Source organism: Herpailurus yagouaroundi, unplaced genomic scaffold (genome assembly GCF_014898765.1).
Source record: "Herpailurus yagouaroundi ecotype Mexico unplaced genomic scaffold, PumYag 159, whole genome shotgun sequence".
In the NCBI taxonomy this organism is placed as follows: domain Eukaryota; kingdom Metazoa; phylum Chordata; class Mammalia; order Carnivora; family Felidae; genus Herpailurus; species Herpailurus yagouaroundi.
In genome coordinates this window covers 2,342,158-2,369,822 of record NW_024412400.1, presented here as the reverse complement: position 1 = coordinate 2,369,822, position 27,665 = coordinate 2,342,158, and the positions used below count along the sequence as shown (strand labels likewise).

At 51.4% G+C, this 27,665-nt stretch overlaps 1 protein-coding gene across 1 annotated transcript in view; it reads left to right on the top strand.

Annotated features, from left to right (window-relative positions):
- Window positions 1–2: 2 nt before the first annotated feature.
- The window catches only part of TRIM71 (tripartite motif containing 71), a gene marked incomplete at its 5' end in the record, with an annotated part of 64,795 nt that continues 37,132 nt past the window's right edge, over window positions 3–27,665 (top strand). Inside the window, one exon of the mRNA XM_040480086.1 lies at window positions 3–320. Within this exon, the coding sequence (XP_040336020.1) occupies window positions 3–320 (318 nt within the window). The remainder of the gene's footprint in view (window positions 321–27,665) is intronic.

The following is a 27,665-nucleotide window of genomic DNA, read 5'->3' as shown; positions in this document are numbered from 1 at the left end:
CCGCGCCCGGCGCCCCGGCCGCCTCCCCGTCCGCGCTGCTGCTGCGCCGGCCGCACGGCTGCAGCTCGTGCGACGAGGGCAACGCGGCCTCGTCGCGCTGCCTGGACTGCCAGGAGCACCTGTGCGACAACTGCGTCCGCGCGCACCAGCGCGTGCGCCTCACCAAGGACCACTACATCGAGCGCGGCCCGCCGGGTCCCGCCGCCGCCGCCGCCGCCGCGCAGCAGCTCGGGCTCGGGCCGCCCTTCCCCGGCGCGCCCTTCTCCATCCTGTCCGTGTTTCCGGAGCGCCTGGGCTTCTGCCAGCACCACGACGACGAGGTGAGTGCGCGGGGGGTGGCGAGGGGGGTGCGGGGGCTCGCGCCCCCCCCCCCGGGGACCCCCCCCCCCGCCCCCCCCGCGAGGGGGGGGGGGGGGGGGGGGGGTCCTCTCCGGCTCCCGTGTCTTTCTCCTGACGACGCGGCCGTCGTCGGCGCCGAGGAGGTCGTTACCCGGGAAGCGTGTGTGGCGAGGTCTGGCCTCGGCGCGCTTGCTGCGAGGGACCCCGGAAGGCGCGGAGTCCCCTCTTCTCCGTGTCTCGTTTGGTGCAGTGGCAGGTCGTGGCCGCCGTAGCCTCCGTGTGTGTGTGTATGTGTGTGTATGTGTGCGCGCGCGCGTGTATACAGCTGTCTTCCGTGTGCGAACCCCCCCCCCCGCCCCCTTACCTGGATGGTCCCCGAGGTCTGAGAACACTCCCCCCTTAGGGGCTTTGACTTCCTCATTTCTGTTTGACAACACGTGTGTGCTGTTAAGACGCGGGATGGAAGGTGTGTGTGACTGTGTAGACGCGGTCTCTGGTGCAGGCACAGCACAGCCCCCCCCCCCCCCCCCCCCCCAGGGTCGTGAGGCCCCTCCGTCAGCGCGTTTTCGCGTCCCTGCTTGTCGGCCTCGCAGACTGGCCTTGGAGTGGGGTGTGAGCCCGGACACGCACGGCTGTGAGTCGGCAGCGCGTGTGCCCGCGGGGACCCGGTTTGCACGTGCGCGCCTGTGAGTGGGGGGAGTCGGGGAGCCTTGCCCACGGGTGTCACCGAGCTGGCACGACAGTCCCTCGGGCCCGACCGCGATCCGTGTGGCTGCGCCGCGGGCTGGACTTCCCTTCGAGAAAAACCGGAGCCCTCTGCCGCGGCGCGAACCTGGGGCCTCGGCGCAGAGTCCGAGGGCTGCGGTGCAGGCTTTGGGTTTGATTTCGCTCGTTTGGCCGTCGACTGAACCTCGCTCGCTTACTTTCCGCACTGTGTGAGGCCTTCCACTTACACCTTGGCCCGTCAGAGGAAGGGACTAAAGTCTTTGAGGAGCGGGCCCCGCCGGGAGGGTCGGTTACTTAAGCCGCCGTCCGCCCGCAAACCCGTGAGATGTGGTGTGTGTGGTGGCGAGGGTCCTGCCTGGCAGGGGAAGCAAGCGGGAGACGGCGGAGGCTTTGGAGACCAGAAGCGCGAGTGCCGGGACCGAGCGGGGCCGAGGCTTGCGCAGTGTGCCGCCTCCTCCACTCCTAACCTGTTATTTGGGGACGAGGGCGGAGCTATTGCCTGATGGCCTTAAGCCGGCGTCTCCTATTGGAAAAAAGTCGAAATTGTAATCTACTGGTTGTAGGCGCCGCATTTTAAGTTTCCTTCCAGATATTAAGCTAGGGGGCATTCTTTTCCTTCATTTTTGAGCGTCGGGTAGGCACCTTACAAGTTTCCACATTCGGGGAATGCTTTTCCACGTTTGGAAAAATGAATGATGGAGCTAAATACCGATCTTGAAGCCCCGGAATGAAAAGGTGGAGTTAAATCACTTGAAGATTAGGGTCAATGGGGGGGGGGGGGGGGGGGGGGGGGTGGGGGAGCGTCTCGAATCTGCCACAGTCTCCCTCCTGGGGGTTCGGGGGCGCTGGTTGAATTCTCCCTCCCAGCAGCTGAGCTTAGACGTCAGGTTTTGTTTATGTTCCCAGTTAAAGATCTACACTCGTTTTACTTAGGCCAAGGCAGAAAGATGCTCCGTGTGGGCAGACTTGTAAAAGGTTTATACACTTTTAAAATTATACCACTGTTCAAACGGTGTGGGCGGGTGTGAGGTGTCCCCTCGCCCTGGTGGTTCTCCGGGATGCCCTGAAGATTCGCTCTGTAAGTTGTGCAACACTAGGCTCAAGTTTGGCAAAGCATTAATGGATTCCCTCGTCAAACTGCTCTTTAGAAGCAGGAAGCTTTCTCCGTTTGGGGAGTTGTGTCTCCTCTGGTTTCATTTAGAGAAGGTATCTGGACAGGAACGCTTAGACCTTCGGTCGTCTCTGCGTTTAGGATGCTGGGAAGTGTGGGCTTAAAGGTGACAGACCAGTGCTGTGAACGGTGGGCCAGAGTGTTAGGAGAGAAAGCACCAGGCTCATGCAGGGGTCTGACCCTCGAGTTCTTGCCCATTGCCCTCTGTGTCAGGCCCTGTCAAACAGTCCAGGGAGCCCCCCGCCTTCCAGTGGTGCTGCCTGGCCTCGGGAAGGAGGCTGGGACCCCGGCCTCTCCCGGCTTTAATGTCCGGGAAGGTGCTTTGGGCACCCGGACGTGGAGGCAGCCAGTAGGGTCTGGCCGGCGGGGCTTTCCTTAAAGCACCCTCCACTCCACCCCCCTCCCAGGGTACCCTCCTTAGGGTAGGCAAGGTTTCCAGAACTTGGCTTAAAATGTACCTGTAAAACCTCAAAGAAGATAATTGGATGTAGCAACAAGACGATAAAGGAATCGTGGCTCGTTTAACACCGTAGCTTGGTGTCCCAGTGGTGAGTTCAGAGGCCTGCAGGCGCCAGGCCCAAGGGGCGGCCAGGCCCGGCCGAGCAGCCGGCGGTCAGCAGGGCGGGAGCCCTGGAGGCGGCGGCGGCGGCGGCGGCTCAGCGGCCGCTCCTCTCCTCGCGGGCACCGAGAAGGCGGCCTGGAGAGTCGGGGCGCGCGCATTTTGGGCGCAGCGTGTAGGAGTTGGGCGCGCCCCGCGGTTGCCCTGGTCGTGGTGCTGTCGTGTGGGAGATGAGCCCTTGGCGGCTGCAGGCCGCGGGGGCGGCTGGGGCGCGTCGGCACCCGGTAACTGGCGGGAAGCAAGCGTGGGATCCGAGCGTGTTCGTCCCCAGGAGAGGCCCTGTCACTAGCGGGGTGGGGACGCGGTTGCCATCTTGAGCCGCGGGAAACATTGCATCTCAGCCAACTGACCCGGGCAGTGTTGTTCCCAGTTTAGGCCGGGAGGGTGGGTGTCGATCTTACTGTCTCCCTTATGGAAGACGGGGTGCAGGTGCTGATACAGTTGGCCTTGGACCTAAAAAAACCAACCGAACAACAACGACAAAAAACAAACAAACAAACAAAACCAACAAAAACAACCCCGACAGCTTCCTATCAGTATAAATTCTAGAATTCCAATCCAATAGGATCCTGTGTGTGGACCCATCCATCCTAGGCTGGGGGAGCTCTTTTTCTCCCCAGGAAACTACTCTCCAGAAGTCAGCCTCATTCCGCTTTGAGGAATGAATTCTTGTCTTGTATCTTACTTTGACTGAGTCATGGTGAACGGGGATATTACCAGTACTGGTCCCAATATACCCTACGTTCCCAGAGCCTAAGCTCCTTCAGGCATGCACCCCTGAAACCGTATGTGCGAGCTGTGTAAGTTATGAAATGTATATCCGGGACACTTTGTTCAGGGCGTCCACCTGCTCTGCAGGATTTGGCGGATGTGTGTCTGCTTAATGCACGTATCTCCCCCATTTGCCCAAACAACCTAGCTTTCCATACATTCCTTGGAAATGATTGGCACTTACCACTTTGAATCCAGTTCACCAGGTAGGGTAGATTCCTGAAGGTTGAAGTCTCTCGAATTAAACAGACAAACAGAAAAATGCTTGACGAAAATATATGGGCGAGAAATGCTCCAATAAGATCTCTTAATTCCTTAGCCTTGAATGTAACCTTGGGCTTTTTAAAAAGTCACAGGAGGAATGGAGCCGAGGAATGTGCCCGGCCTTCCATCAAAGTGCCTGGGGATGGATTTTAATAACTCGCATCCCGGGGACACGGGCCATGGCTGTGCTCCTGAGGTGGCCTTACAGGCATAGCCTCCTCTAAAGTGTGCCAGTAATCGTGGAGGCTGTGATGGCATGGGCAGTCTAGAGATGTTCTGTGACTGACGTTTCTTCCTACAGAGCAAACGACGCTGGGTTTAGGGTGACATAGGCTTGTTCCGGTCTGCAAAACTTTTCCTTCCAGTGCTAGGAAATACGTATTTTGGAAGCCTGGAGATGCTTGGGGAGGAAGACGAGCTCTCTGCCTCCCTGCAGTTCTCAAGTGGATGCTAGTAAACACTCTTTGCTTCACTTGTTTCCCAGTTAATTACTAGGACATGGAATAAAGAAATGTGGAGAGTGTTGGAGGCGTAGGATTTCCCTTTTTCCACCCCGATTCTCCCTCCTGTCGTAGCTACTTATAAATGCTATTTTTAGGGAGCTCTGTTAAATTGGAGGACGCTGAAACCAACATGGACACGCAGTGTCTCAAAGCACGCCTTAAAATGGGAACCACTCTGTCCTCGCGTGCGAAGTTTTGAGCATTTTGTTTGGCTTTTTGTTTTTTTATTTTATCAACATTGTACATACAGACGTGAGATGGCTGAAGTGCTTTTTATTGGTTGAGGTACTTTGCCAGGAGAGAAAAGGATTCGTAAGTTTTCCTGATTGAAGTGAAATTTGACAGTTCTGATCCTCTAAAATGTCACCCCTCCCCAATTTTCCTTCCTCTGGTGCCAGCTCTGCTTAGTCTTGCCACGTCCCTATCTCTGTTCCTCACGCAGGGCGGGGTTTGTTTCAGATGTATTCATTCTTCGTGAATTAAAGGACCGTTTTGGTGTCCTTCGTGATGGGCAAAGGTTGGGAAGCGTCCTACCATGCAGGCGGTCCAGTGCTCCCTCCCCCCAAACACTAACAAAGAGCTAGAGGCTTGGCCCAGCCAGTGACGGTCGTTGCCAGCCTTCTCTCACTTGGGAAGAAGGCAAGATACTGGTGAAGAGTTTCCGTTGCTGAGAGGGAGCAAGATGGCCGCCCGGTGCAGGCCCCCGTCCCCCTTGGCCTGACCTGTCACGCACCGTGATTTGCAAGAGGAAGCTTGGTCCACCTTTCCTCTTCGGTCCATGTGACCTCGTGCTTGTTCAGTACTAAATTACTCCTTTCCCTTTGAGGTCTTGTCTGTACCCACAAACTGAGCTGACTGAAACCAGATTGACTATTTTGACTGACGAGACTCCGGAAAAATCAGGAGGGATGGGGGGTTGAATGCCCGTGGCTGTTTATGTCAGAAACTGTTTGACTCAAACCTTGTTCCACTGTAATTCCTTCCTTCATATACCATCCCCAGCTTCCCTCATTAAAAAAAATTTTTTTTAATGTTTTTATTTATTTTTGAGACACAGACAGAGCATGAACGGGGGAGGGTCAAAGAGAGAGGGAGACACAGAATCCGAAGCAGGCTCCAGGCTCTGAGCCGTAGGCACAGAGCCCGATGCGGGGCTCGAACTCACGGACCACGAGATCATGACCCGAGCCGAAGTCGGACGCTTAACCGACTGAGCCACCCAGGCGCCCCGCTTCCCTCATTTAAAAAAAAAAAATGTTTGATGTATGTTGAGAGAGAGAGAGAGAGAGAGTGAGTAGGGGAGGGGCAGAGAGAGGGGGAGACCCAGAATCTGAAGCGGGCTCCAGACTCTGGGCTGTCAGCCCAGAGCCTGACACGGGACTTGAACTCAGACCATGATATTGGGACCCGAGTGGAAGCTGGAGGCTGTAACCATCTGAGCCACCCAGGCACCCCGCCCCCACCCCCCTCTACGCGTCACATAGTTTGCTTGTCGTTGGGTCTGAAGGCAGAGTGCTGTGAAATGCTCGAAGACCCCACCTCCTGGGTTTCCGTTCCCATTCCAACCTGGGTGCGATTTGGGGAGATCATGCGTCATCTGCAGACTTCTGGCCGGTATTTTACTTTGTCCTCCGAAATGTGGAGTTTCTGCTGATCTCCGTTCCTTACCAGAACGTCAGATCCTACCACATGAGTTCTTTTTTAAATTGTGTTATCCCAGTTTAATGACCAACAGGCCCCAACAATCGCAGCCAGTTGTAATTTGTTCAGAAGCATTTTTTCTTCCGCACGGATGCCCTAAGGAGGTGTGGTAGTCTTTGGCGATAAAGTTATTGCTCGCAGTGCTAGATTAACAAATGAAGTTCTAAGTCCTGGGCTTGGTCACGAAAAAGGGGATGGTTCTCGACTGTGATTTCTCCAAACACGCTTCTGCAGAGTAGCATGCACTGTCAAGATTGATGGAATATGAACGAAGCAGAGCCGTGCACACACGAGAGAGTAAGCGGGTCGGGGTCAGTTGTGAAGCCTGAAGGCGTTCTCTTGTAGCTCTGATACCTTGCGAAGTTTGAGGGGCCCCAAGCTGGTGAGAAACCCACGGGAACAAGACAGTCGCTCCCTTGCCTTCCCAAACCCAGGTCCGCAAGTGTATCCTTTAGTTGTTACTTCGGGGAAGTTAAGTTTGGCCAGCCTTTTCCTTGTGGACGGAACCATTTGCAGTTAAAAGAGTTTTTCTTGAAATGTCCGTGGGTTGGGGGCACTTCTTTCATACTCTTTGACCAATTAGGATAATTATGAAAACGGTGTGTATTAAAAAGTTGACATGGGGCGGCGGGGTGGCTCAGGTCGTGATCTCACGGTTCTGTGACTTCTAGCCCCACGTCGGGCTCAATGCTGTCAGCACAGAGTCCGCTTCAGATCCTCTGTCCCCCTCTCTCTGCCCTTCTCCCACTCATTCATCATCTCTCTCTCTCAACATAAAATAAAATTAAAAAATTTAAAAAAATGGACACACCTGGAGGGCGCTTGGCTGACTCAGGAGCACGTGACTTCAGGATTGTGAGCTTGAGCCCCACGTTGGGTGTGGAAATTACTTTAAAATACTTATTTTTTTAAAACTTTATTTAGGCCATCTCTGTACCTAACGTGGGACTCAGACTCATGACACGAAGATCAAGAGCCTCAAAAGTAGAATGAAAACTCTCCACGCTCAGATTTTGCGGCTAAGGACGCTTCTGACGCCTGCTTCACAGGTGTAGACAGGTGGCAACAGCAGTCCCCATTCAGACCCTCCACACGCTTGGGTCTGGGCCCTCTGCCTCTTTGGGAGACACTTGTCTCTTAGGGTCCTCTGTGGCCTGCAGCCACGAGAACGTGTGGACACGTGTGGAGCAGAAACATGGACGTCCTAGTCGTAGGTCCCCACGGGGGGTTTTCCGGGCCGGGATGGTGCAGCTTTTCCCTCCACTGTTACGAAACTGCAGGCTGCGGGGGGCGCCTGGGTGGGTGGGCGGGTTAAGCGTCCGACTTCGGCTCAGGTCATGATCTCGCGTGATCTCGCGTGATCTCGCGTGATCTCGGGCCCCGCGTCGGGCTCTGTGCTGACAGCTCAGAGCCTAGGGCCTGTTTCGGATTCTGTGTCTCCGTCTCTCTCTGACCCTCCCCTGTTCATACTCTGTCTCAAAAATAAATAAACGTTAAAAAAAAAAAGAAGAAACTGCAGGTCGTGGGAGGTGCTGTCCCGGTGCCTTCTGGGGCCAAGAAGTCAAAGTCTGACGCTGTTAACCCAGAAGCAGACAGTCCCGTCCTTTCTCCCTCGGTTTCCCCCGTTGTCGGAGTCCCGCCGGGACCCAGGTGTGGTTTGCTCAGTCCCCGCTTCCCTCCTCGCCCCAAAAATCACGGCGGGGAGGGGGCACCCGGAGTTTGGTGTGAGGCCGGAGACAACAGCGGCTCAGCCGGAAGAGCTGGCATCCCACGCGGGCCACGGCCTGTGGGGGCTCCAGCCGACTGGTTCCGTTGAAACTTTCCTTGGAAGTCCGGGGCGGACCTGTGCTGGTGGGAACCAGAATGGGCTCCAGGTTAGCTGCTGTCCTGCAGGGAGTGTTCTGTCCACCCAGCCGCTGACTCCCGCCAGCAGGCCGCACCATCCGCAGGCGCCCCCCGCCCGGCCGGCCTCCGGCTCTCCCACTGGTGTTGTGCCCATCAGGAGACGCTGCTGGTGTCGCTCCCACACCCGGACGGGCCGCCGCACGCGGTGTCCTGGCACAGCTTAAATAAAAGTGAAATGCGCGCAGAGCACTTCTGTGATTTGGGAAGGTAGGAGGCCCTGGAGAAGCAGCAAAATAGCCCCCGGTCCCCTCCCTCATGGGGTTGATGGCAGCTAGTTTGGCAACGAGGGATTCCCGGCCTCCCCCCGTGGCCTTGCCTTGGTTTTGGCCCCAAAGCGGGGCTGCTCCTGGTACACGGACAGGGCACCCGTGGATGGCTCCTGCGTGTCTCCCCCGTGTGAACCAGACTACTCAGCCCATCGCGGTGATTGATTGATCCATGGACTTTTTAGCCCGTGGCGGTTATAATCTTGACTGAGCGGGGAGGCTCAGTACAGGCTGTGGGAAGGATCTCCCCCTTTCCCTGAGCCTCCTCCCTCTCCTCAGCCTTGAAGACGTCCTCCCACCCCCCCACCTCCCTTTGTCTGCAATTCACGCCGAATCCGTGCAGAGTTTGTGCCTGGGTTTGTGCCCTGTCACCTCGGAGTGAAGGCAAAGGAAGGGACGCCTCATTTCTAGGCTGGTGATTTTCTGGTTTTGTTTTTCGGTATTTGTTTTTGTTCACTGGCAAAATTCACCTTTTGTTGGTGTACATTTCTTTCCCATTTTGATGATGATGTAGCGTGTAAACATTAGGGAAAAAAGAAAAAGATTACATAGTGTGTGAAAACTAGCGCAGTCAACATACAGAATGGTTTTCATCACTTCCAGAATGCCTCCTCCCTCCAGCCTCAGCCAACACAGGCCCGTGGTTTTGTCTCTCTTGTCAGAAAACAGAGTGATGTGGAGTCGAAGACTTTCTCCAGCACGGTGTTTGCACTTGGCGCAGTGCAGACTGTCCGCGTGTCCCTGGGTTCCTCCCTCTTTATGGCTGAGCACTTTTCCCCTGTAGGGTAGCAGGCGCATGCTCTCCAGCCGAGGGGCTCTCAGTTTCCTGTTTTCGGACATTTCCTGCCTGGAACACGTGCGGCGCTACTTTGACTGGTGGAGGTCCGTCTGGCCCTGGTCTCCTGTTGTTGTTGTTGTTGTTGTTGTTGTTGTTGTTGTTGTTGTTTTGGGTTAAAATTTTTCGTAATATTTATTTATTCTTAAGAGACAGAGCGTGAGTGGGGGAGGGGCAGAAAGAGACCCAGAATCCAAAGCAGGTTCCAGGCTCTGAGCTGTCGGCACGGAGCCCGACGTGGGCTCGAACCCACCAGCTGTGAGATGGGGACCTGAGCCCAGCCGACTGAGCCACCCACCCAGTGCCCCTTCTGATCCAGCCGGTTTGTCGGTGACCTTGTGTGCCTTCGAGCCTCAGTTTCCCCATTGCTCTGCAGGGATGGTGACTTGGGGCTGGCCTCTTTGAGAATCAAATGAAGTATCTTCTGGTGAAAAATTAGAGTGTGGCTTGAACATACAAGGTGAAGACATTTGGAAGCGTAAGTACGGTGAGCACAGCGTTCCGTTAGTTTCAGGAGGACAGCATAGCAATTGGACGAGTGTGCGTCCTTGTGCTCCTCGAAAGTGTAGCTGCCGTCTGGCACCACGGGACACGGTCACATACCACGGGCTGAGCTCTGGTGCTGTGCCCTCCCTCCCCGTGATGGCCTTCATCCCACAACTGGAAGCCGGTACCCCCGTCCCCCCTGGTTTTTATTTCCTGTGGTTTTCGTTGGCTTTATCAGAGCTTTCGGGGATTCAGAGGACTACTCTAAAAGGAACATTTATTTTACCAATGTAATTGGAATGTTTTAAGAAGCCACATGGGAGCAAATAAAAAAATCATAGCTCTAGTCGGCTATGAACCAACTTCAGTATCCGGAGCTTTGAGGGAATCTTGGGGCGAATCCCCATGTCGTATGGAAGAAGGAAGAAGTAAGGTTTAGGAATCCCCACTTTCAAACTGAAGGTTAGTTAGGGGGGAAAAGGGTTTTTTGTGTTAGGGTTTATTCTTGTTGGTAACTGGAAACCAATCCTGAAGGGACAACAATATCTGTCCTAACAAGAGATGGTGCTTAATTCTAGACAACGTTTGGGACATGCCACGACAGCTACTGATTTGTGACGGTTTCGTCCCTAAGTGTTACAGCGCAGTAAATACACGGGGCCGCTTCTGTGCTTTACTGTTGGTTGTTTGCTAACTAAGGAAATCGTCCGCTAACATTGCTAATTATATATGTCAGTGTTGGAAACCTACAAATACGTGGGAAGAAAGGCGGTGCGAATATTTGGGCACGTCAGACTGAAAGTTCCGCTTCAGGTTTGAAGTTTGAAAGCAGGATTCCTCTCAAGGAAGGGTGGCGTTCATATTTGGTGTTTCTAGCCTTCCTGTCAGTGCTGAACCCACCGTCGACTGTGTAAGGTCTACTGCAAAACCAAGCACAAAATTTGAATTTAGTGACAGTCTGCCCAGTTCATCGGGCCTGTTGGTTCCAGCCCCATGGAGTTTGTTTCCAAGGGCGTGTGTGTGTATGTATGTATGCAAAACCAGTTCTCCTCCCCCAAAAAAAAAGTATGAAAAGCAACAAATAAGTGGGAATAAAATTAAGAAACCATGTGCAAAGATCCAATTATGAAGATGGGGGTGTGGAAGTTTGACCCTGGTTTGGGAAGAGATTGGGTTTCAGGCTCTTGGGTCCCCATTGGGGGCCTGTGACAGTTTTCTCCTGTGCCTCACGGTGGAGAGGAGAGGGATGTTGTGTGTGGGGTCCCAGAAAGTCTGAGGTAAAGCCCTGGTGGGGGGGGGGGGAGGTCCAGCAGATTAAGAAAACAAAAGTCTACAAAGCCAGCCTGTAGGTCCCTGTCCTGACTGCCAGGCCCTTCTCAGTTCAGTTCCTTGACCCGCAGGCAGCCCTGGAAGGGTCCTCACTGCGTGAGCTCCTCCCCAGCTCCTGGTGCTGGAGGCAGACCGGTTTGCCCCCAGTGAACGAAAACCAGGAACCAAGTGAACGCGTGCGTATTAATAAAAACCGTGGAACATTTGCAGACGCTTGATGGGTTACGAGGGAAGAGGGGAGATAACAGGGTTTTTAAAATTTGTTTTTTTTTAAACAACATTGACTTTTTTAAAATTTAAAAACCAATGTGTTTTAAACGCTTTATGTATTTTTGAGAGAGCAGGAGCGGGGGAGGGGCAGAGAGGGGGGGAAACGGAAGATCCGAAGCGTGGGCTCTGGGCTGACAGCAGGGAGCCTGACTCTGGCTGGGGCTCCAACTCACAAACCCGTGAGATCGTGCCCTGAGACGAAGCCGGACGCTTAACCCACGGGGTTAAGGCACTGGGTTTCAGGCACCCCTGAAAAACAAAATTTTTTTTTTTTTTTTTTAACTTCACAGCACTTGTCACTTGAGGCTGTAATTTTTCCGAATATGGATATGCCTGTGAGACTGTGTGTGACCTTTTCATTCCTTCCTCCTTTATCATCGTCAGCTTGTAGTTGCTGGATGAATGGAAAATTGAGATTTGAAATTTTCCTCAGGGCTACCTTGTATTCTGTTCCCAGGAACAGTCTGGACTGGTTTACTCTAATTCTGATAGAACTGTAGAAGAACATAAATACCTTTGTGATTTATGTGTAAAAATTGTTTTCGGTGTGTGCTCACTTCTACTTCTTTCTCAAGTGTATGACCTGGATTTCTGTGCATTTTCTTCCAAACTTTTGAACACACACACACACACACACACACACACACACACACACGCCTATAGGAATGTAGTCTTAAAAACTTGTGCACGTTTTCCTGTACTGACTAGCGGTCATCAGTGCTCTGAACTTGGTGTTCATGGTGTGGAATTTATGTAGCTGTCCTCTTACTTGGATTTTTCTCTACATTTGGCCATTGCATTCAACGGGAACATCCTCCAGTCCCTGTGGCTTCCAAAGGGAAGACCCCCTCCGCCCCCTGCCACGGAATTGCCCCCGCCGTGAGAGGTGCATCTGAAACGTTAATTTGCTCCGGAGATCCTGCCTCCCACCAGTCCCATTTCCTTCCCACCCACCGTCCGAGGCCGTCAATCTAATGGGAGAGAAGCGGCTCCTCCTCAGGTACTTTGCATTTCCGCGATTGCCGAGAGGCGAGCGGCTTTTCATATGCTTCTTGGCCATTTGTGTTTCCTCTTTGGATTGCCTTGGGTCCGGGGCCTATCTCTCCTGGGTTTCAAGAAAATCGATTTGTTGGCATTTTGGATAAATACTGAGTATTAGCTGTATGCAGAGGATTTCTCCAAGTCCCTGAGTCCCTGTTTATGTAGCTCGGTAGACATTTTACATTTTTGTGTGGTTGGCGATAGTCTTTTACTGTGTTTACATTTTGTGTCTCTAATCTCACTCTAGGACGCATTCTTGGTGTATCCTATGAGGTGGGATCTACACCCATGAGCTGAATGTCCTGTTAGCAAACGGTCTTCTGTCCCATTTCTTCTGTGAACCTCACATTTGTGGAAAACCTTTCTGAGAGTAGCTGTTGGCTAAGTGTGAAGAGGGTATATGAAGGCCATTACCCCGTGAAAGCCAACTGGCTCGCAGTTTGTATTGGTTGAGTGGTGGTGCTTTGGGCTCCTTTACCGGTGACCTCTTAAAGATGTCTTTAATGGACTCTGTTGTTCCTCCTAAGTGGCTAAAAAAATATATAACTTGTTAATTGCACCCCTCATGTCACTGCTGCTTAACACTTTGGATTGTATCACTGGTTGCATCATGCCTGTGCAGCATTATTATCTTTAGGACTCTATCATTTAAGTTAACATAATCACACAAATGATGCAGGTGTTTTGAGGTGTCATTTATTTGTATACTGTAGTTATGGTTCCACATTCTGCTTTGTTTTTTATGTCTAATAGTAAACCCGACATGTCCTTGTAGAACAAACACAGTACAAGTCATTTACTCCTCTTCACTGAGGTACAGTTTAGGCACAAATGCATTCATTGTCAGCATACCTTTTGATGAGTCTTGACAGATTTATATACCCCACCACCACCACCACCATCAAGATAGAACATTTCTACCGTCCCAGAAAGTTCCCCTGCTGCAGTAGCTTTTAGTGCTAATCTTTGGAGAATTTGGCCTGCTTCTTTGGTCATGGATGTTGATGATTTACCGAAACTAGAGGAAGGCATAGAACTTTGGATGTGAATGAATCTCTGAGGATGGAAGGTTGCAGTGTCTGATGCCCTGCTCTATTGCTGATGCAGGATAGCCGTAAAACTCCCTAAAATCCTCACCCTGAAGCATTTTAGCCTCCGAGGGCCCATAGTCCCTCTTTTTCTCTTTCAGACCTTTGCTGTTTCAGGGCCACAATGCAAATGGTCAGGGCACATTGTTTTCCAAGGAGCAGATGCCTGCTGGGAGGCAGATTCCTCAAGGATTGCTTGGAAAATGTGGAAGCGAATTCCATCCAATCAGCACATTTCTCTTTGAGCTGCTGCCATGTGCCTGGCTCTCTCCGGGTGTTTGAGGACACAAAGGACCAGAACAGAGATTGCCTTCTGGGGATCCTTACATAACTATAAAGGGAGGTAGAATTGCTGGGGACTTGGGGTATCATGGTGAATAAGGTACATGGTAAAAGTGTTAAAGTGTTTTTGGTTAGGTTGTTGTGCTTCAAAAGTTTTTTTATTTGATTTGATTTTTAAATTCAGGGACTCCAAAAGGGTATGCAGTGGAGAGAATTCTTAATGACACAGCGGAGGCTTCCTGTGTTCTTCCAGAGGGGGTGGTTATGGGGGGACGACTGCTGTCTTGTCCTTGGAGTCTAGGCCCTTGGTAGTGAACACTTCCAAAAGGTTCATGGCTTTTCCAGGGCCTGCCAGGTCAGTTGGAGGTTGACAGTTGCTGGCTTCCATTCCCAAAGACTCTTCCTTTGAGGAAAAAAAATTGGTTTTGAGCTTCCTGGAAAATTTAATTTTACAGGGCAGTTCATGGGCCAGTTGTAAATACCATTCAGAACTGCCTTTCGCTGGAGGACATGTTCTCCAAAAACTTTGCGGTAGGTTTTAGGCAGTTTCCTTTGTGCAGAGTTACTCAGTCTTCAGTTTAGAAAGCTGATTATTTGCGCTTTGTATTGGGGAGGGGTGCCTCTGTTTTTCGTGTCTAGCTCCCACACCTGCATGGTCTCTGGCCCCCGGTGAGAACTGGGTCTGTGGAAGCAGGAGGTAGTTTTGATCTGGAGTTGAAACTGAGTAAGGGTGGCAAGGCCGCAGGGCGTGGAAGCACACTGCCCCCTCCCCACCGTGGGCTTGGGGGGGGTTTCCGGTGGGCGGTCCCCAGGTACAGGGGAGGGAGGACCACTTCAGGAAGAAAGACCCAGGGGCCTTTGAGGAGTGAGGTGGGCGTTTGAAAAGCTTGGAAGCACTTTGCTGAGGAATCCATTGGTGATTAGAACTTTATCTGTAAAGCAAATGTTCAACCAGTGTTTACCAGAGTTCAGACAGGCTCCAGGGAGCTGTAGGGCCCCATTTAAAACCTGCGGTTGGGATGGTGAAAGGGGACTTTCATGGGAACACAGTCACCCTTGGAACCACCTCTACCCTTGGAGCGAAAGAGAATCTTGCAGTTGTCTCAGGCTCTCCCGGAGCTGCTTTGAAAGCCCCATCGAGGCCATCGGGAGGTCCTGTCCACTGTGCCTCTAGAAGTGGGTGCATCAGCATGCAGAGGGAGGAGAGGTTGCTCCCCTCTGGTCCTGTTCCCCACGTGCTCTATGCTGGGGACCCCTGATTGGAATCTGCCTGGAATCCTCATCTATGGTGAGGCCGGAGCAGTAGTTTAAGAAACAAGCCAACAAAACCCGCCTCCTGTGTTTTGAAGGACGGTAAACTGTTTGCATTGGTTACAGTAAAACGCCAGTATGGAGCATGAATACAAAGACCCTGAAGATAAAGTTAATGATTACATTCGGAGGTTTCGGCCTGTTTCCTTTAGAGATTTTTCTCTCTTGACCTTTACTCCATCGTGGTTCAAGACTCAGCCCCCAAATCGCATTCCCTGTTTTTATAGGGTCCAGTCTTAATACTTGCCCTGCAGCTTTTACTTGGGCCTTATCTCTGGCAGGAGTGGGCTTCCTAGAGCCCCTTGCTGGGGGCGCTTTTCTCTTCCCAGGTTTGTTTGGATACCACCCCACCCCCCAGGCTGGGGCAGCCGGAATTCTTCCCGGTTCTTTGTTCCTCCTGAAGGGCGGGAATGGCCGCCTCCTGGAATGTGGATCGCCCAGGCTTGAGTGGAGTGCCATCGAAGCCTTGTGTGTCTGCTCCTGGGGACTTCTCTGGGGTCAAGTGGGCGTGGGGACAGGGGAGCACCTCCTGGTTCAGTCACCCCTGGTTGATTAAACGAACCAGTTTTTGTCCTAACCGTAAACTGAAGAATCCCCCTCACCCCCATTAAAACAACAAAACAAAACCCCACGCGAAGCCAATGAGAAACTCCCAGCGAAGCTCCCAGCTCCAGGTCTGCCCCATCTCACTGGGACCCTCAGGACTCACCGGGAAGCCTCCTGACCCGGATTGCCAGCTTTAGCTATGGCCCAGCCCCCCAGAATGCCCAATTCGTAAACAGTAAATAAAATTTTAGTATGAGTCTATCCCATGCGATACTTGGAACATACTTACACTAAATATAGCTGTCTGTCTGAAATTAAGTGAACAGTGCTGTATTTTATACGGCATTTCTACTTCTGACACTCCTTTGAAAGCTATCAGGAAGGACTGAAAGGCCCATACAGGATCCCTTCCTCTCTGCACTTGGGTCCTTATAAGTCCTTGTCACAGGGTTCCTCCTAGGTGACAGCAGCTTGTCGCAGGCACACACACAACACCCGGAACAGAACCTCTGTGATTCCCGCACCCCCTAATCCCTGTAGGTCCTAGCCCAGAAGGGGGTGGGGAGATGAATGCCAAGTCTCCTCAGTGGAAACCACATGCCAGCCTGGAGACGGGAGGAAGCTCTTCCTTTCTACTGATGCAAACACTGAGGTCTCAGTGCCCCCCCATAGGCCAGTGTGTTGGTGAGGGTTCACAGTGAGACACCTCCCAACCCCACCTCCCCATTACCATCCTCAGGGGGTTGGGCAACAATATAGGAAGAGTAGTTCCTTGGTTTTCTAGAAGGGGAGTTTTGGGTACAGTTTTGGGGAATTTGGCCACACACAATCCGACTTGGTTGTGGGCACCTGTATCTATATACTTTGCTCCAGCACAAGAAGGAAGGATTTTCAGTGATTTCCACAGCTCGGGAAGAAGGGAAGGTCGGAGAGCAGGTTCTGTGTGTTGGTAGCTCTTTACTTGGGGCTGCCGGGGAGGGGAGAATTTATAGGTTCCTCTACTGTGTCTGGATTTGCTGCCAGGAATGTTGTTGGCCCTCTCAAACTGATGGCTGGACAATGACATAATTGCATAGTGTTGCTCATTTTGCTTTGACTTCCAGGAAGCTCAGAGCCAAACTCCATCCAGGAAGTCTCATTGACATGCTTCTCCCTTCTTGACCTAAACTTGTTTCTGCATGTTATTGGCTTTCTTTGTAAGCTACTCTTCTTAGATCTGGGTAAGTGTTGCTGAAATGAATTTCAGTATAAATGTTGAGTGACTGATGACGGGTTGTAAAGTGCCCAGGGTAGGGACAGTGTTTGATTCAATAAATCTCGCTGATGACTATGTAAAAGAATTAATTGTATCAGTATAGTACGTGTCAGACAAACACATAATCCTCATGCGTGCCCTGTCCCTCCCTGGACAGAGTTCAGACCCGTGCCCAGGAGCTGAGAGGCTTGCACAGCTAGGATGTGCCTGAGAGCTGCTGGGGCAGCAGGACGACAAAGCCCTCATCTGTAAAAATCAAAGCAATTTGAGAAACCCCAGAGTTAGTCCTGTCACCGGGCAGAGGCCATGGCTGGGTGTAGGGTCTTCTGACCCAAGTCTCCGTCCCCACCGCCCCCCACCCCCAATCTCTCGCAATTTGGTAGAGCTTGAAACCCCTTCTAGAGGGGGCGGGAGGAAGTGGTTAATCCCCACTTCCTTCCCTGGGAGTTTTATGGGCCTCTGGGAGCCTGCCTTCCTCTGGCCTTAATGGTCATAAATGACCCTCTCCCAGGGCAGGGGCCAGGCCCCTATGAATCTTTACCCAGATTCTAGGCATTTGGGTGGTTAATAAATGCTTTTTGAAGGTGATGCCTTGGTGTTCTGTAATTGGGAGGTGGAGTGGGAAGCTGTGTAGGATTGCTGGGCTGTGGTGGCTTAAGTTAGGCATTGTGAATGAGCAAGCAGTCCCGGGGTGCTGGAGCTGGGTTGGACTGAGGGGCCTAGAGGGCAGGGCCTCTCTCTCCTTGAGGCACTCTAGCTGCTGTGTGCGCCCCCCAGATCTGGCCTGCCCCAGGATGGGGGTAGGGAGAGGTGTGCTGTTGACCCTCACTGAGGGCCGAGTGATCTCGCCTACCCTGTTTCCTGTGTTTCATTCACCAGAGTCTTTGGATAGCGGTAAGCTTAATTTTTATTTTGTTGGCTTACTTTTTGATGAAGAGCAACAACAAAAAACATCTGAGGTTGCCCAGCCCTTGGGATGGGCTTGCAGAGTGGCCTTTAAGTAAGGAACACTGGGGTGTCTGTCAGCCTGGAATGGAGGCTGGGGTATACAGCGCATTTAGTCCTGATTGGCTGCAAAACAGCTCCGGGAAGGAAATCTCTGGGCAGGCATCACCTCTCCTGCTAGCAGGCCCCTCTCTTCCCTTCCCTCCTAATCCCCTGCCTCCCATTCTGCAGGGTTTTAATTAACTGTGTTTAATCTTCCCCGCCTGCCTGCTTGTCCCCGTTACCTGCTGGGTTTTCTGTTCCAGTCCAGCCTAGGACAAGGAGTGTTCCGAGAAGGGCTCTTCTTGGCCCAAGGGCCGCTGGAACCTCCCTGAACTCTCTCTCTCTGCCGTCTTGCTTGCTAGGACGTTGCAGAGCCAACCCGGAAATCAACTAGAAGGCAACCAGGACTTAGGCAAGGGTTAACCTGGGCCCTCCTGCCCGTGCAGCACTGGCCCTCCTTTGTGGAGGATCTCCATAAATCCACCTAGATTTAATGGTACACAGATAATTGCAGATAATGCACTTTTTCTGTTAAGAACTCAAGGTGCCTGGAAGCAAAATAAAGAAAAAACAAAACAAACATCTATTAGAGTCCCAGTGTATTTTTGAAGTATTTCATGCAAAAAGCATTTTTAGTCAAGGCCCACTGAATGCCAGTGCTCCTTCGTTTCATTCTGTTTTGTGTTTAAATCAGCCTTTCGCTATTTAACAGTGACAGAGGAGTTGCTTAACCCTGGGGCTCCCTACCCCATAGAGATTCTGATTATTTAAAACTAGGGCGGGGCTCGGATTTGCATTTTAAACCGGTGCCTCAGGGTTCTAATGCAGGTGGCCCCTTGGAGAAAAAGGTTTTAAAAGACGGCCCAGGAGAGGGAATTTAAGGTCACGGGAATCCCTGAGCACACTGTTTTGTGTTTTCGTATGTGTTTTCAGTTGTCAACCATAAATTATGTCTCGCTTATCCTGTCTCAGTGATTGCACCTGAGTCATTACACCTGTGTATCATCAGATGCCCCGATTTAAAGTCGCCCTTGATTGGGGCGTGTGGGTGGCTCGGCGGGCTAAGCCTCCGACTTCATGTCAGGCCTTGATCTCGTGGCTCCTGAGTTCGAGCTGAGCGCTCAGAGACTAGAGCCTGCTTCAGATTCTGTGTCTCCCTCTCTCCGCCCCTCCCCTGCTTGTACTCTGTCGCTGTCTCTCTCAAAAATAAATAAACATTAAGAAAAAATGTTTAAAGGAGGCATATGATGAGGGGTGCCTGGATGGCTCAGTCAGTTAAATATACAACTTTGGCTCAGGTCATGATCTTGTAGTCTGTGCGATTGAGCTCCACATCGGGCTCTGTGCTGACCGCTCAGAGCCTGGAGCCTGCTTTGGATTCTGTGTCTCCCTCTCTCTGCCCGTCCTCTCCCCTCCGCCTCTCAAAATTAAACATCAGAATTTTAAAAAATAAAGTGGCCCTTGATTGTAGTGACGCTTTAACTTCGTATTTGGTGTATATTCAACTTCAGGCCGTAGTATCACCCCTTCCTCTGAGCTGCCTTTGTAAAAGAGCATCAAGGAGAACATTGTAAGAAGTGACTTTATATTTTCCAGAGTTCTCCAGTCTCCATGACATTGGGGAGAAAATCCAGCTTAGACGCATTGATGAAGACAGTGACTTTGGGGGGCCTGAGTTGGAGTGGAACCCCCACAGTCCTCGCGTAGGGAAACTGTCGCCACAGACAAAGAGGCTGGAACTAGGTTAGCCGCTCTGGGACTGGATCCAGCACCACATCCCGCTGTCCACACAGCTGACGCGTGTCAGGCTCCGTCCCTGGCCAGGTCTTGGGTGCCGGTCCTGCTGCCAGTTGGCATGTCCCCCACGTAGAGAGCCCTGCGGGAGCTGCCTGGGGACTCTCCAGGCACCTGTGTGCAGAGCCCGGGCGCACCGGGCCTGCTCGGGCACTTAGGGGGCTGCTGGGAGGCCATGGGGGTCTCGGGGCCTCTCCAAGGAGAGAGAGAGGAAGGGTGCCTTCTCTCTGCCGAGGCGGAAATGACTGTCGCCCTTCCGAGAAAGCAGCCCGGCCTTCCTCTCGCTGTGTGGCTAAGTGTAGATGCAGCGCACGCCCAGGTCTCATTTGGGGTTTGGAAATAATCCTTCCAGAGCTACACTGTCCTTTTTAAAAACATCAGCCAATTTTGGTGAATGTTTATTTTTGAGAGAGAGAGAGCGCGCAAGCAGTGGAGGGGCCGATTGAGAAGGGGGAACAGAACAGCGCTGACAGCAGAGAGCCCGAGCGGGGCTCGAAATCGCAAACTGCGCGATTACGCCCTCAGCCGAAGTCGGATGCTTAACCGCTGAGCCACCCAGGGGCCCCCAGAGATACACTGTTGTGTTTTTTTTTCTCTCTCCCTTGGAAAATTGGTCTTGTGAATATCGTGCTGTATTTCTCATCTCCGTGTTTCTTTGATAGACTGAGTCTGTAAATAAGGTCCCTCCCCCTGAAGTCCAGTGGTTTCATACGAATGCTTTACCGTGGCAAAGGCCGTCTTGAATCAATCTACCTCCCCTCCCCCACAGCCGCCTTTGACAAGTGCAGGGAGGTAGGTTCACATGGGACACCTCTTTCCCCGGTGTCCCCTTTTCACTTGACGACCATAGTAAAACAGCTGCCACCGTGCTGCGGAGGGGAGCACGGCAGCGCTAAGATCAGGCTGGGATGCTGGGCTCGCGGCTGCTTCCCCGAGACCCGAGACCCGGCCAGCCAGGGCTGCTCTCCACCGCCCAGGGCGAATTCTGTTTGGGTGGAGACGCGGGAGACCAGACCCACAAGAGCCCTGCAAAGATGTGGGGAAGCTGGTTCGCTGCTGTCCCCACCTCCTCCTGCTACCACACTGGGGTGCCCGCCTTCCCCCCTCCCTCCCTCCTTTCTTTTTAAGTCTTCCCCGCAAAGCAGTTAGCTCTCTCACCAGTCGGCATTTGTGGCTTTGGCCTTTTCTTCACGAGGGTGTAGGGGAGTCGTTCCGGGTTACTCACGGGGACAAACCTTTCCTTACCGCAGTGGGCGTTCTGTGAGGTCATACGCCGGTTGGGTGGACCGTGAGGGAACAAAGCACCTCGGGGTCTTTCCGTGAGGTTTCTGGGTCTGTCGCCCGCCAGCCGTGGGAGCTCCGCACAACCTCGGCCTTCACCGTCTGTAAAATGAAGGTGGGACTGTGGCTCGATAAGTTGTGCTTTTGACACGTGGTGATCCGGGGACGCCCTGGGCCCGGAGCCCGACTCGCTGTATCCGTGCATTTGGCAAGCGTGCATCGAGGCTCTGACGTGAGCCCCGCGCGGCCCCTTCCTCCTGTGACAAATGAGTGTGCTGACAACCAAACGGATTTGCTTGGGGTCTGCCCCCTCCCACACTGGCCTCTGAGTCTCTCTGGCTCGGGTTGCTCTCTGCATGGGGCTCTGTCTTTCCCTTTGCACTCGCGATAGGACGCATCGGAGAGGTGTTTGGGTGTACCTCGTACGAGTGGCAAAGAGCAAAGTGCCGCTCACTTTATTCCGTGACCCTGCGCACGCCGGTCCTCTGTGCGTTGGCTTCCCTCTTTGCCGAATAGTGACAGCGGCGATAGGTTCCTGTGTGCACAGACCTGAGATGCCGGAGTTCTGACAGATGTGCGCCTCGGGGTGGGGTGCCCTCGGGGTGGGGTGCCGTCCTCTGCCCTCTTGGCTCTAAGGACGCAGGAATCCTGCCAAGGGAGTTCTGTGAGCTCAGGCCCACAAACTTTATCATCCTTCCTCCAGAAGTCAGCTGGTCTGCTCACTTCTGTCCCTGATAACCACTCGTCTTCCCTGGAGGGATGGGGGCCGGAGGCTTGGGAGGGCGTCTCCAAAGAAACTAGGAGATGGTTTTTGCTGATTCCTTGCCCCTTCTTCATCACTGCGTAGTTTTAAATAATTTGCTTCTTTCATCGCTCCTTTTGGAAAAGGAGGCCCCGGAATTACACTTGACTTCCTCCGCGAGCAGGAGCCTAGGGTCACTTTTCCCTTGCCGGGCAGTTCTTAAATACCAGTATCCGCCTCCTTTTTGCCCCTTTTGTCCATTTGCCCATTTTGCCCTTTTGCCCATTTGTCCTGGTAGGCGGAATGAAGCCTGGAGCCCTGGCCAGACCGAGGTGTCCGGTGGAGGAAAAGCTGGGACTCGAGGCTGCAGGAAAACCCAGAGCCAGCTTGCGGCCCTGCCCCTGCTGGCTATACCAAGCCCCACTGGAGGTGCTGGGGCCCTGCTTAACCTGGGATGCACACCCCCGTCTCCAGTCAGAAAGCTCCCCCTCCAGCTACAGTCTGGGTTTGGGGAAGGGTTAAGATGCTTTTTACGATTTTTCGAGCGGAGGTGGGGGCACCTGGGTGGCTCAGTCTGTCGTGCATCCGACTTCGGGCTCAGGTTATGATCTCGCGGTTTGTAGGTTTGAACCCCACGTCAGACTCATTGCTGTCAGCGCTAAGCCCGCTTCGGATCTTCTGTCCCCGTCTCTTTGCCCCTGCCCCACTTGTGTGCTCTCTCGCTCTCAAATAGGACCTTAGAATTTTTTTTCAAGGTGGCACCTGGGTGGCTCAGTCATTGAGCGTGAATTTAAAAAATCTAAAAGTTTTCAAGAATTCCTGTTTTAGGAATTGGTATTCTGGTGATCCTGGCCCAGGGAGGTCAGAGGGGCCTTATGCAGAGAGCTGGGGCAGGAAGGGGGGGGGGAGGATGAGCCTTCTGTGTGCATTTATTTTTTTTTTAACGTTTATTTATTTTTTTGAGACAGAGACAGAGCATGAACGGGGGAGGGTCAGAGAGGAAGGGAGACACAGAATCCAAAGCAGGCTTCAGGCTCTGAGCAGTCAGCACAGAGCCCCACGCGGGGCCCGAACTCACGCGAGATCATGACCTGAGCCGAAGTCGGCCGCTTAACCGACTGAGCCACCCAGGCGCCCCATATGTGCCTTTAAATTTAAAAGCTATCCACTAGAAAATGAACCTCAGTTTGGATAGACAAGGTCAGAAGAACCAGATCTTGTGGGGCTGCCGCAAAGTCTTGATGGTTAAACTTGTTTTTATAGGGAAGGCAGAGGGGACTCAGTCCTCTTCCCTGTCTTAGATTGTAAACTTGGCATTGTGATCTCCTTCCCCTCCACCACTGATTTGTAAACAGCGTGGTTAGAGGCAGGAGCCTGGAGAGGTCTGGAGAGCCGAGTCCTAACCCTTTTTCCTCCATTAAACCTGTGCCTGTTTTAGCTAGATAAGCAGACGTCCTCCTCCACTTTTTGCCTGCTGGAATTAGCAGTTGAGTGCATTGCCTGCCGATTCTTTACCTTTTTTTTTTTTTTTAAAGAAGTTAGAGATTCCTTTGAGAAGCTGATGTGTTCGCCTTCTTCCCAGAAAGATGTGCACATTCACAGTTTTGCAACAAATCGAGGGTTGCTCCCATCTAGTTAAGATTTTGTGGCTCAACATTTGGGGGGATGTCTCCAGTGCCTTTCAAAAGCAAGATAGTTCTCTGCTATTATGAATTTTTTTTTTTTTTTTTTTTTTTTTTATTTTTTTTTTAACGTTTATTTATTTTTTTTGGGACAGAGAGAGACAGAGCATGAATGGGGGAGGGGCAGAGAGAGAGGGAGACACAGAATCAGAAACAGGCTCCAGGCTCTGAGCCATCAGCCCAGAGCCCGACGCGGGGCTCGAACTCACAGACCGCGAGATCGTGACCTGGCTGAAGTCGGACGCTTAACCGACTGCGCCACCCAGGCGCCCCTCTGCTATTACGAATTTTAAAAAGCAGAGCAAGACCACCCCTAGCATGGATGGTTTGAGAATTGAGTCCCTGTGGCCCTGAGGCCTGTGGTGGTGAAGCTGTTCTACTCTCTGTATTTGTGCTGCTTTGGGGGGTGAGGTACATAATGGGGCAGAAAGGTGTTGAGGCAGTTCTGAGCTTGTTTAAAATGCCAACCCTGTGGCAGGTCGGGGGGCGGGGGTTGTGTAGTACAAAGCGATGAGTATAGAGGGAAATTTGTATCATTGATTAGGAATGCAAATTTTTGCACGTAATTCTCTGAAAGCAAGTAGGCATTGGGAAGGAGAAAAGCTAAGAGGAAAATTGTCTCCCAGAGGATTTTTGTAAGGCATTTCTCTTCCCCCTCCTCTTGTGTTTGACCTATTTATGTACTTTCAGAGTGTTGATGTCATAGCATTTCAAAGGGATATTGTATGTCTTGAGTGGTAACTTCTTTTAAGTAGGCCTAAAATATCCCCTTCTCCATTAATGATCAGCATGGTTCCCTGTAGTAATGGAAATTGTCCATAGAATGTACTACTCATCCAGATGCCTGGGGTCATTCCCTCCCCCCTCCCCTGCCTGGCACTCACGGGCGCGGGCTTGTGCTCTCTCTCGCGCGCGCGCGCGCGCTCTCTCTCTCTCTCTCTCTCTCTCTCTCTCAGTTCTGGGTCCCCTTTGGCAATAACTGCAGTGTAGCCAGCAAATAAAAATAACCTCTAAGAAAAACTAGCTTGTGTAGCTTTTCTTTGGAGTTTTAAAAGGATGTGTTTTAGCAGGAGATACTGAGTACATACATGTTGGGAGAAAACTTTGCTAACCAGAGTATCTTTTGACCTGTTTATAAGGATTTTGTAGGGAAGCCAGTCCCTGTTTCTCTTGTGGGATTAATCATTTCCTTTTGACCTTGTGCTCTGCCCCTAACATGTTGCATTGATCAAATCCCGAAATCTCAAGTTCTTTCCTCCACCCCCCACCCACGGCCCCATTTGGGTCAGAAAAACCTGAGGTGCAAGAAACGTTATTTATCCATTTCAAATTATTTTCCAAAACAGTTGCCTCCACTTTCCTGTTTTGTTTTTTCTTTAATAGGACTTTTGTGAAACAGACCTTTAAACTCCCCACATTGTGATTGGAAATGTCACTAGTTCAGCTCAATACATTTGAAAACCTTTGATTGACAGTGTTTCTTGGGGGCAACAGGAAAAAGTTCTTTTGGATTCGGTTTGTTTCATTTCCCTCCCCACCCCCATTCCAACTCGGAATGGGACACAGTTGATAATAGAGCTGATGCAGTTAGCCAAAGAGCCGAGTCAGTAACAAGCATGTGCAGAATTGACTTTGTAGGTCTTCCTCCTCAACTGAAGTCCCTCAGTATAAAGTTGTTGGAAGCCTCCTAGTCGGTTGTCATCCACACCTTTTCTTCTGGTTAGTTTTACTAATGATAATAGAGCTGGCCGGTTTGGGAGCGATGGAGTTTAAAGTAATACCTCTTGTGCACCAGTTACAGAAAATTTATTTTTTTGGAATTTAAGGATTACAGGATAGCAACATTGGTATGTGGTTGTGTGCACGTGAGAGAGACGGGGAGGGAGGGGAGAGAAGAGCGTATGAAAGTTGCAAACAAGAGAAAGGAAGGCTCGTTTGACCGTCATCCACAGCTGATTTGTTTGGGAGTGGGTGAGGAATATTCTGCCCACTTCCCCACTTGCAAGAAGCTATTCAGCAGGAGAGAGGATGCCTGGAACCTTCCTGCTGGAGTGTGCCTGAGGGACCTGTAACAACAAAGCCTCTGTATTGGACCAGCTGCCATCTTGGACCCAGTTCTTTGACAATTGGCCCTCACTCTTGGACTAAATTGATCACAGATCCCCTGGGGGTAGCCTTTGGATTGTGGGGCCAAGAGTGGAATTAGGGACAGGGACAGTGTTGTGGCCTACACTGGAGCCCCTGGGGGCACATCCTGGAGAAGGACACCGAGAGCTGTGTTCCTTCCCTCTGAGGGGGGGCAGGCGGGGGAGTTGGGAGATAAATAGGTTTTCTCCAGCTTTGCCAAGTGTCCACTTCTGGGTTATGCCTGGTGGGGTTGTACAGAAATGCGAGGTATTAGGGGCCAGGAAGAATGGTTGGAATAAATGCAGTGAAGAGGGTAAGAGTTTCCATAAGAGCCAGGAGGAGGGTGGAGCCCTCAGAGGTGAGCACTTAGGAGCATTTGGCTAGAGGTTTCAACATACTAGGTTCATCTTCGGGTCCCTTGGGAATTGCTATAAAGTCCAGCATGTTAAACTTGAGGGATTTATTCTTGACTCTCAGGCAATGGGGAGCCATTGAGGGTCGTTCAGTTAGGGAGTCATGAAAAAAATCAATTAAAGGATTGATTTTTTTTTTTTTTTTTTTTTTTGGCAGTGGTTGTTGGCACACAGATAAAAATCCCCATGCCATATGCTTATGAGACCGTAGCAGGCTCAGTGGAAGTTGATAGAGGGTGAGCTTTTCAAAACAATAGGGGAGGGAGTGTTGTTACTGTTGACAGAGGCAGCAAGCACAGAGCCCCGCTGGTTTCTACCTTGGCTCTGAAGCCAGGCTCTATCACTTTCTGCTTGTGTCCTTGGGCAGGTTACTAACTACACCTTAGTTTCTTCATCTGGAAAGAGAGGGTGATCACAGTAGCTACCCCATGTGTTCAGGACAAATTAATGTATGTAAAGCACCTGTCATAGGGCCGGACGCTAATGCACAGCTAGGAAAACATTTGCCATTATTAAACTCTGGGTCCGACAAAGCTTGGGTAAATGAACCTCAGGGGAGGGAGCCCTCTGCTTCGTTGAAGCCTCCTATATATGCCCTGTGTGGAGACTTCGAACATATAGAGAGTTGCTAGTCACCCTAATCCAGAGATAACTATCAACATGTTAATCTATGTCATTCTTGTTAATGTGTCTTCATTTTCCGTTAAGATCATACTGGTCCACGGCCACACCGCCCTGAACACGCCCGATCTCGTCCATTGAGATCATACTGTGAATATTGACTTGTATTCTGTCTGTTCTTTTCCATTTCACATTATACTGTGTAAATACAGGGTATTATTTGTTACTAATATAAGTAGTAAACTAAATCTGTAGCTTGTCTTAACAATTAGTTTAGGGATGTGAGGGGAATAGCAAAAAGTACTTCGATTTCATTGAGTCTAAGTAGCTACACAAACATGCTGCAGTTTGACGTGGGATGAAAAATACACAGTAGTATTCAGTGATGTCCAAGCACATTCAGGTACTCCTCACTATGGATTTGATTAGCAAGGAATACTCGCACCTATTTTTCTTCCTTTAGACAAAGAGTACAATACTATGTATGTTACTCCTTCCTTATTTTTTCTGTAGCTTTAGAGGTCATTCCGTGGGTGTAGAGCATCTCATTCTTTTTCGTGGTTGCCCAGTAATCAATCTGCTTAACAATTATTTAACCAGTCTTAATGATGGACATTTGGTTTGTTTCCCATCTCAAAGATGGTGCCATAAATCATGTCTTTTTTTTTTTTTTTAAATGTTTGTTTATTTCTGAAACAATGTGAGAGACAGAGTGCAAGCGGTAGAGGGGGGGCAGAGAGAGGGAGACACAACCCAACACGGCTCTGAGCTGTCAGCGCAGACCCGATGTGGGGCTCGAACTCACAAACCGTGAGATCATAGCCTGAGCTGAAGTCGAACGCTTAACTGACCAAGCCGCTCAGGCGCCCCAGTCCTCTGTCTTTTCAAAGAAATGTCTCATTCCTAGCTGGATGGCTTGAACATAGAAAGATACAGCTTAGAGCTTGTGAAGGTTCTTATTTACTGGAGAAGAGATCCTGCACACCCCCCCCTCCCCCCCCCTCCCCCCGAAGAAATGGAGGTTAAAGCTTTTCCTGACATCACATTGGGCCAGTGGTGAGAAATAAGATGAAACGCTCTGGACCACAAGCACGTCAGGTCTGGAGTTTTGCTTTGTTTCTTTTAAGGGTTAAGTGTATTGATTTATTTTTGAGAGGGGGTTTCAGATAGAGAATCCCAAGCCAGCTCCGTACTATAAGAGCAGAGCCTGAGGCGGAGTTCGAACTCCCTAACCATGAGATCACATGACCTGAGCTGAAATCAGGAGTTCAGACAGTTAACTGATTGAGCCACCCAGGAGCCCCTGGAGT